The sequence below is a fragment of the Fragaria vesca genome, linkage group LG2, assembly GCF_000184155.1.
Source record: "Fragaria vesca subsp. vesca linkage group LG2, FraVesHawaii_1.0, whole genome shotgun sequence".
NCBI classification, from domain to species: Eukaryota; Viridiplantae; Streptophyta; class Magnoliopsida; order Rosales; family Rosaceae; genus Fragaria; species Fragaria vesca.
Window position 1 is genome coordinate 18166470 of NC_020492.1, and position 10170 is coordinate 18176639.

Here is a 10170-nt window from a genome sequence, read left to right on the forward strand (position 1 = left end):
TGCTATACTCGTTATCAATTGCATTTTCTTCAAGCAACATCAAAGTGAAAAGCACATTAGATATTGGCAAAATTATGACTTGATTACCACAGATAAGTACACTGTTTCCTCAATATATCATCTTCTATACCTTACCTCTCCCTTTCTCTACCAAAGAAAAGAAAAGTAATATACATGACGAATGCATTATAGATTGATGCTCTGCATATAACGAAGATAAAAGCTGAGCTACCAACCAGTAATAGAAATAACCACGTATCTAGAGGCTATCTCTTGAAATTGAAATTCACTTGAACAACATAGCGCATCCGAATCTGGTCGACATTGTAAACTATGTACTCGTTGTAAAGTAAAGCACCCTGCGAGAAGAACATAAAGGGAATAAGATAAAGCAGACCAGTAAAAATGAAGCAGTCGTTTAGGACTAATAGGAGTATTTTCTTTTTAGAATGAGGTCGTATATGGGTCCAAATAATATTGACAGCCCACACAATTCTTAGAAATGATGTATTCTACCTTGCGTGGATTCTCCTTTGGCTTTCCTAGGGGAACCATAACACCATCCTCTAGTAACTGAGCTTCGGAAAGATCTGGTTCAGTTCCACCAACTCCCTTTGTGCTGCAAAATTAGGTTTAAGAAGCGACCATAATGATAATTAGTCTTAGCCAATTGCTTAATGCATGCAACACATGACTAAGCTTAGTAAAAAGGGAGATAACCGAAACAATGTGACCAGAAGAAAGTGCCACCAATGGTATTTTTAGTGTCTGATAGGAAAACAACCTTAGCTTTCCTTCTGGTAACTTGTCAGCATCATATTTGGCAGTTAAAAGCTCAGCCATGTCACCCAGTGCAACCTAAGGCAAACACAGTTGAAAAATTTGATTAGAACACTTCAGCACCAGTGCAAAAAAGTGAATGGTATACATGCGATGCAGTCTCCTTCTGTGGGATATCAAAATTAATAGATGAGACGTTGGGAATTTTAACTAGTCTCTCATACTGTTTGTTATCTTAATCACACATAAATCGACAGCAGGATAATTTGATAATACCAGATACTTTTGGTATGAAAGTTTTATTTGTTAACGGCAGAAACTTGAAATATACCTCACACAGCAGCAGCACACCAGCTTTTATAGAATTTTTAGCATAGCAATAGTTTGCACTTTTGGAGAACATGTCGGCGAAGTAAATCCCTTTCCCAAACATGTAACCAGTTACGGGAGCTTCAGGTGGAGCTATGCGCAAACCTGAAATCCCATGACACACACATTTAAATCAATCCATTAGCAGTTATCTCTAAATTATTCACAGCATGTGGCAACAAAAGCGCACAGCCACCAAATATTGAGCAGAACTAATAAATAGATAAAACAGAATCACCTTGAGATAAAATGCCAGCCCAATTTGTGAGACGAGAGCCATGCCATAGAAGCATTCTATTTTTCATACTTAAAAACTGCTCATAGGAGTAAAAACGTAGTTAGACTGCACTTCAAATGCTAAACTTTTGGGATATTCAAGATTAATAGGAATTTTTTTTATAGTTGCTTAGTTTTCCAAACTGGAACCTATAGATCATCCCATCCTAACCTTTCTGTAACGTTCAGCTTCACCCTCTCTCGATGCACGAAATATCTGAACGATATCAACAGTATAATTTGAATGCGTCTTTGCATGGGTATTATGCAAATACTTTGAAACCTGAGACACAGGAAAAAACAAAGAAACAAAGTCAAAAGTTAGAACTAAAGATCAAATTGAGCAGTTAATAAATCATTAACTAAATACTTCATCATAGTGAAACTTCTGAACCCTTCTTTATAAACTTCTGCAGCACACAACTTATACATACCATATCAAATTCATCTGAATCGGCGCCAAGCGGTATCAGATCACAGCGGAGGCTCTGGTAATTAGAGTACAAGGGATCTTCCTACATAAATAAAGATACATACAATTGTTGGTAAGATTACTAGATCCCAGCAAAAATTGGTACAATTACTAGATCTCAGCAAAAATATAAACAAGTTAGCTAACTTGTCAGTAATCAAGAGATTGTCTCATACTGGCATCACCAATGAAGATATATAATGGGAAGAAAATGAGTTAAAAAAAAAGGCTTGGATTTAACATGAAGAACTTTGAATGGAGAAGGCATACATGTACCACGCTATCAAGAGTAAAACCAAATCAATGTTACAGGTTAGGACTTAGGACCATATCCATAGACCTGCATTTCATCTATACAGTTCATCCTGAAACTTTCTGAACAATACCCAAAAACTCGAGTAATAGGAAAGTTGCAAGCGAATTTATAGGAATAACCATAAAACAAGAAATACCTGTGTCCCAGTATCATCGTTCAACAATTTTGTTGCAACTTCAATTTCACCGAGTGCTTCAACCTTCAAGTAGTTAGAAGGAGTTAAACATATTCCTTATCATCAAAAGCAACAGAATTATTGCCACACAAATAGCATCCCGCTGATAAGCTACAAGAGTTGTGTCCAAGGACAATAACCTTAAATATCAAATTCTGGAAGTTGCAAGAAGAACTATAGCAACATAGAAGAGAAAATATAAAAAGGATTACCATTTCCAACTTTTGCTTCAACTTCTGAGGAGTATCAATCACAAAATTACCTGCATTATTCAGATATCCAAATCAAATGACTTCTTAAAGTAAAATAAAATAAATGAAGAGTGATCCTGTGTATGTCATATGCTCAATCAACTGAGAGAGAGAGAGAGAGAGAGAGAGAGAAGAAGAGAGAGAGAGAGAGAGAGAGAGAGAGAGAGACGTACTACTACTTACTTACTTAACTAACTATATANAGAGAGAGAGTAGTAGTACGTACTACGTACGTACGAAGTAGTATAATTAACTTAACTAAAACTTTAAAACTTAAACGTTAAACTTTAACTTTTAACTTTAATTACGTTACGTTACTTACTTACTTACTTTACTTAACTTACTACTTATTAACTTAACTTAAACTTAAAAACTTAAAAAACTTAAAACTAAAACGTAAAACGTAAAACGTAAAACGGTAAAACGGTAAACGTAAACGTAAACGTAACGTAACTAACCTACCTACGTACGTACGTACGTTAACGTTAACGTTAACGTTAACGTTTAAGGTTAAACGGTTAAACGTTAAACGTTAACGTAACGTAACGTTACGTTTACGTAACGTAAACGGTAAACTAACTAACTACGTACGTAAGTAACGTTAACGTTAACTTACCTTACCGTTACCGTTACCGTTACGGGTTCGGTACGGTACGGTTCGGTACGGTAGGTCGTACGTAGTAGACTGTGTGTGTGTGTGTGTGTGTAGAGAGAGAGGAGAGAGAGAGAGAGAGAGAGTACTTACCCACTTAATTGTTCAAGCATTCTTCTATCAGACTGGTCAATCACATCAGCGATACTCTTCAGGATGTTATAACCCTGGATTGTATTAGAGAAAAGATCAGTGCACTTTTTATGGAGAAGCTGACTAAAAAAAGGTGAGGCACAATTCATGAAGTTTAAGATTTAGTAGTGAAACAAACCCAGTAACAATATTGTTCTCAATTGTTTTGTGTTAATGTAAAGAAGGTGCAGACGGTCATGTTAGGATATATCCTTTTTCAGTAGTCAGCTTAATAATTGAAACCCAATTATACTTGAACAACCAAATAATTAACATACTCCAAAGTTGAAGAGACTTCAGTGCATAAGCTAAAAGCTTACCTTTAGAATTGTTGATTTGCTCAGCTTCCCCAGTGGCAACTTATCAGCATTGTATCCTACTCAAAGAAGAAGAAGCTCAAGAAAGTATCCAAATAAGGGAACCAATACACATAACAATTAACTGGATAGACTTAACAAATCAACTGAAGTTGTCAAAAAAGAAATATTATAAGGATGTAAGTCCTATATGATACAAACAAATCTTAGATTTCCCAACCAATACCATATGACAGTACTGACCTATTTCCATCATATACTGCTTCATCATGGCAACGTTGCAGATAAGAGATACAAACTTTGCAATACGGGGATCAAGTTTTATTTCCGAAGGTTGAGCTACTAAAGCTGGGCCATTCTTTTCTGCAACCTGTTAATCAATGTGAGTGCTATTAAGGAGTAAGCAGATTAATTTACTTTACCACCCGTCCTGTTTACCCCAACACTCTTATTCACAGAGGCAATGTACTATATCAGTCTTTAATTTGAGATAAACATAACATGAATGGGTATACAGCTCAAAGTCCTCAGTAGATTGCCAACAGTGTAGCACTAGGCCCCAAAAAGTATATCCATTCAGAAAATTATGCAACAGGAAAAGATGACAGCAGGTACTCACAGCTGATTGACCTTCCTTTTCGCTATAATCCATTTCTAACCACACATAGCACTTTGGGAATGACTGGAATGTTTTTCGGTCAGACCAATCATTCCTGGTTTTGTCAGAGAATTTCTTTTCAAATTCATCGATTGCTTTGTCTCGGGTGTAAGGGCCTAGTAACTTGTTTTGACCCTTGACACCTACTCTCCCCCATCTATAGTAAACCATGAAACTACTACCATCATCGGATTCTGCATATTAATTCAGAAGGAAAGATAAGTACATATTTACTTCTGTAACAGGAAAATGCCATTGAGTCACAGGAGCAGATGACAGCTTATCTTTTTCATAGATCTTACGGTTAAAATAGTAAAATCAAACTTCATTTAATGTATTTCTCGGTGAACATGATTGCTTGAACGAGTAAAGTGCTCGATCAACCATCCCAACCCCATATGTATTGCCATGACTCCAAATCACAACAACCTAATAACCTAGAATGACTAAACATTTCAAGTATTACATAAATCCAATATGCTGAACGAAACAAGAAAAGAACTCACGAAGAACTTGGAGCACAAAGAACTTGTTATTGTTATGGCCAACATTGGTCTGGTTCAACATGGCATCATACACATCATCACCCTGCACCAAAAACATGACCTAATCATTCACCATCCGCAAAACGCAATCGATTCATTAAGTCCAATATTCAACACTATATAACTCACCAGTTGCAAAACATGATAATGTGTCTTAATGTGATCCGGCAGCCACTGATCCAACACCGCCGAACCTTTCTTGGTAGCAGTAACCATCTTCTCCTTGCTGTCATTCCCTTCTTCTTTCGCTACAAACAACCGCAGCATAACACATTACTTACACTAAGATTGCGCATTGAACTATCATACAAATCACACAGAAATCGAAATCTGTTTCCAAAGCTCATACCTTTAGTTGCAGCAATGTCATCGGAATCCTTCCCGGAATCTTCACAAAGCCGCTCGAGCAACTCCTTCTTGGAGCCGGTAGCCGCAACTCCGCGGAGAGTTGCCTCTTCGCGGAGTTGCTTGATATTCATACTCCGGAATTTCTCAGTCGCCTTGATTTTCTCCGACGCGGCCGAATCCTCGTCTTCATTGGAGTTCCGTCCCCTTTTTTTAGTCACTGAACCGTCGCCGGCGTCTGCCGTTTGGTTGTTGTCTTGGAGAAGAGCGGACTCGAGCCTCGAGACCTGCAGGGAAGTGAGAATCAGAGGCGGAGGGGAATAGTGAGATGATAGAGAAGAAGGAGAGGCGGTGAGACCAGGACGGGCTTGGTTCCGGCGGTGCTGAGGCCGCGCTGGGCCAATTGGTCCCGGAGCTGGTCTACTTTGAGCTTGTTGGCCATTGGAGACAACTTGAAGCGGTTGAGGGAATAGAAAGGGGTTTTTTTTGAAGCGGGAGTTGGGAGTCGAGGAGTGGGTTTTTAATTTCTTTTCCCCAAAAAGAGTCCACAGCAAGCTTCTTCTTTTTTCACTCTTTATTTATTTTTTCTTTTTTTGCAATTGAGCTTCCTACGACTAATTTTTTTTTTTTTTTTTTTTTAATTACAAAGGCTAAACGGCAGCCCTCACGTCATAACCATTAATGAAACCTCAGAATATAAAGAGGGACATTGTGCCTAAACCTCATACTGTAAGAACACCCTAAAATAACATTAGGCATGTCTATAAAATCTATGCATTCTAACAAGCATCATTTAGCAAAAAATGCATCATTAGCTACTATATTTGCTCTATTTTACAAGCCTGAAAAATACCACTCATACAAGCTCTTTGGCGGGGCAGTGTTTTTTACTTTTTTTAGAGTAAAAATATACAAAATCAAGAGTCAATTTAGGAATGAGAAAGGTAATCTTGTATAGTATTTTAGAGTGAAATCCACCATTTATATATAATTTTACTCTTTATTGAGTCAATTCCTCTATAATCTTACTAAATTCTTGTTTTTTACCAAATTCTTGTTAGTACCGAAAAAAATTAGGACCGGGAGCAATTTAGGTATTTCCTCCCCTTCCTAGCAAACGTTTTTCACAAGCTAGGGTTTGAATCAAACAAAAGTCGATTTATCAAACTTGTACACGAAATAATAGATGAAAAGCTTGGATAAAGTCGACCCTTTATGTAACCCTGGTACCACATTTCCAATTGACGAAGAAGATGAAAAGCTATTGTTCTAATCAGAACATGTGCTTGAATCTTCGACGAAACAAAAAAAAAGGACTAACGTGATATGTGCACCAAATACATAATATCATGTAGTATGCATGTCTTAATGGGCAAGACTGTTCTCCCATTCATTGATTATCAGGAACGGAACACAACTAAACCTGCTTTCAGATACAAGCTACCAGCTACGATTACACAGAACAGAATCCAACTCAAAGGTAAATCAGTGAAACTTGAAACGTTTAAAGGGCCACCCTAAAAATCATATCCCTTTTGTAATATATCCCAACAATATTAATACATTGAAACATCACTAAACCAATTTAACAAGAGGATCCATGACTGCAACTTTCCTCCATCCGAGTTGCAAAGACCTAAATCCTACTGTCTACTTCTTTGCATATGTAATCAACATTGAATTCTGTGGTGTCACCTTAAAAGCCTGGAGGTTCTGCATTGCCATTGTTGATTGCATCTCATTTTCATATTCCACAAAAGCAATACCTGGTTTTGCTTCCACCATTCTAACCTCCTTAAAACCAGGGTATTGACAGAAGAGCATTTGCAGCATGGCGGAAGTCGCCTCATGAGGAAGATTCTGAACAAAAAGAATGTTGTTTGGTGGAGCAGGGGCCTCGGGCACCATAGATTTCACACCACCAGGATATGGTATTTGGGAGAGCTGCAGGGTGGAGAGAAAGTCAAAGAGTTAAGAATTGCATAAGAGAAGATGCTCAAAATGTAACTCCTAGAACTGTATAATGATAACAATTTCACAACAGCTACAAAGCCTATAGAGTTTAAAGATGGGAAAAGTTTCATTAGTTTCTGCAAGGAAGGAGAAACTTGAACTTAAACCTGAGCCTAGACACCTACTTAATGGGGTAATACAATTTTCAAGCCCAATCAGAGGACAAAGGCTGCAATAGATGAACAGTTAATTTCACAATTCCATCACTGCTTTTTGTCTTATCAGATGACCCTTCATCAGTGAAACAACCAAAATTTGAACAAGATAAACCATTAAGGATACTTGTCTGTGATCATTGTAATGATATGTGTATTGTATATTGTTCTACAAACATGTTAACTACCCAACACTTATTATCCACCGTTTATTCACAACCAACTGTAATAGTTTTCAGCTCAAAGAAGACCAATAGACGAATACACAAACATTAAACAGATAGATATCCAAATGAAAACATTGAGATTTTAAGAAAGATAAATTCTAAGAAGTGATTTCTCCTTCAACAGCAGACATGATTCTTACCGGAGGTGCTCCACCATAGGCACCGGGATAAGCAGGATTGAGAACCATTCCGGCTTGGTTAGCATCCTGCTGCTCTTTCCGTTTTCTCCCTGCAGAAAAACGAACTTTAAGCTAATTGAGGCTATATATCCTTTATATATAAATAGCTTCTTTAAACAACATATCATATTATAAGATAGTTAAATAATGCGCACACACAAACAAGAGAGAGACACAGCAATATGCAGGGTATGGCAACTACAAAATATGACACTCATACATACATAAAAGCATGACATGTTACTTGGTTAGTCAAATGAATTGATTATCATGACATTCCAAAACCCTGGCATCATTTGTTGTGGAAAAGACATAGTTTGTGGAATGTAACATATTTGATTGGTAAGTCTGTTTGAATTGATTATCATGATATTCCTAACCCCTCATCATTAGAATGTGGCTAGAGAAGAGAACATAGACACAGTCACACAACAGAACCACAAACCCATCACATACCTCAACTGCAAGCATTCCAAACAGTATTAAACAAAAACAAAGCACACAATCTACAAGAGGGAGAGGAGATCAGAAAGCCTTACCCTTCTCCTCGTGCCTCTTTCGTCTTTCACGCGGAACAAAAGTACCATCGGCCTTTGCTATTATATCTGATTTCGTCTTGGCGTATTGTATTTTCTGCATTAACCAACATCAACAACAACAAAAAAATCAAATAAACGAAAATAATACTTATGCTGATCAAAATTCAGTGTACGATATATAACTACCGTGCGCATAACTGAGAAATCGATACAGAACACATGACTAGCCTCATCAGACAACATGACACGAACATAAGCTCTTTTAACAACAACTACAGACTTATACTTATGAGCAATATAACCAGTAAGTTACAACAACCATATCAATTGCGCTGAACCAACCCGCCCCAATCCCTATATCTGCATTTCCTAGACATTTTAATTTCCATCCTATCAATTTAATTTAACAACAAACTAAGCTGCTATATCTCTATATGAACTCCACCTAAAATTAACCGAATTCCGCAAAGCTAACAAAATGTAAATTCTGATACCTAAAACTCACAGTAACTAGTGTGAAACAGCATAATTCAATTCAAGTTAATAGCAGGGGTAAGTTGAAGATTAAGATTTCGAATTACCATGGGCTTGTCGTAGAAAGGGAAGCTCTGCATTTGGCGAATGGCATTGGTGGCAGAAGACACGTCCTCGAAGACGACCCAAGCTTGGCCTTTGTGCTTGAGCGTCTTGAAGGCCAGCACATCCAGAACCTTCCCGAACTGAGAGAACATGGCGTGCAGCGTCTTCTTCAATTCGTCGAGCTTGATTTTCTCGTTCAGGTTGTTGATGTAGATCGTCTGATTCGCCGGAACTTCGCTGCCGCTGTTGTTCTCTCCCATGGCTTCTCTCTCTGACAATTTTGATTTCCCGAACAAAGGGGTTTTAGCCGAGGCTTTGAATCAAGTACACGCTGCACCAGGCCTTTAGCTTAGGCTGTTGATATGCCCTAAACGGCGCAGTGATAGATTGAGATGAGCTGGGCTGATGGTGAACGAGTCGGTTTGGGCTGGCTTAACCCAAACTTGAGTTATGATATACCCACGACACAAGGCCTGACCCGACAAGAACATTGCACATCAAAACTTTTAGCGTTCGCCCCAAGGGATGTTTTCCATGAACTCAGGTTCAAACTAAGGACCTTTCAGAAGAATTCTAGCACCGTCTGCCCCACTTGTAGACTTGTTTTGGCCATGCGTCTCAGCAGGGGCAGAGTCGGGACTTCGATGGCGCAAAAGTAAAAATACGGTTGCGGGGCGTGCCACCTCGCGGACGAGGAGAAAGTGCGCTGCGCTAAACTTCTAAACAAGCAAGAAAGGGGTTTCCGATGCCACCTCGCGGATGAGGGATTACGAGTAAAACCTCTTGTCACCTGTGAATCGATACTCACTGTTAGAGCGAGCAGAGCAACAAATAGGAAGAAAGGACGAATCCGTAAGGGATCTGAGAACTAAGGCGAGGTGCGCTTAGAACTTTTAGGGTTTCGAGGATGCTCGAAGATTTGTAGTTGTTTTGTATGATTTGATTGTGTGTGTAGACCAGATCCTCAAGCTCCCTTATATAGCGATCCGCAAGCAATCGGCAGAGACCTAATCACAAATCCATTCGGACTCAGCAATTACAACACGTGTCCAAAAAAGAGTTCGCCTAGGTCTCTCTCACCGCAAAGCGTTACTGTAGCGTCGTATGCGAACTCGAACACTAAGCGGTCTTATCCAACGAGGCGCTACAGCCCCTTTCTACCTCGCCATGCACTGCAGAGTCCTACGCGA

General features: G+C 38.7%; 2 protein-coding genes across 2 annotated transcripts; both read right to left on the reverse strand.

Moving 5' to 3' along the window:
- Positions 1-266: 266 nt before the first annotated feature.
- LOC101314541 (poly [ADP-ribose] polymerase 2-like) lies at positions 267-5730 on the reverse strand. Its single transcript, XM_004292615.1, has 17 exons — positions 5647-5730; positions 5293-5575; positions 5073-5185; positions 4905-4986; positions 4356-4592; positions 3984-4103; positions 3744-3799; positions 3389-3458; positions 2601-2650; positions 2350-2412; positions 1860-1940; positions 1598-1708; positions 1388-1463; positions 1112-1254; positions 785-858; positions 517-619; positions 267-359 (listed from the first exon to the last, which is right to left on the reverse strand). The coding sequence occupies exons 1-17, from the start codon at positions 5728-5730 to the stop codon at positions 267-269; spliced, it is 1839 nt and encodes a 612-aa protein (XP_004292663.1).
- Positions 5731-6655: 925 nt separating this feature from the next.
- On the reverse strand, positions 6656-9318 carry LOC101310568 (U1 small nuclear ribonucleoprotein A-like). The gene is made up of 4 exons (XM_004290755.1): positions 8983-9318; positions 8402-8495; positions 7824-7912; positions 6656-7232 (listed from the first exon to the last, which is right to left on the reverse strand). Exons 1-4 carry the CDS (start codon positions 9238-9240, stop codon positions 6939-6941), a joined length of 735 nt encoding a protein of 244 aa, XP_004290803.1. The 5' UTR covers positions 9241-9318; the 3' UTR covers positions 6656-6938.
- Between the last annotated feature and the right edge of the window lie 852 nt (positions 9319-10170).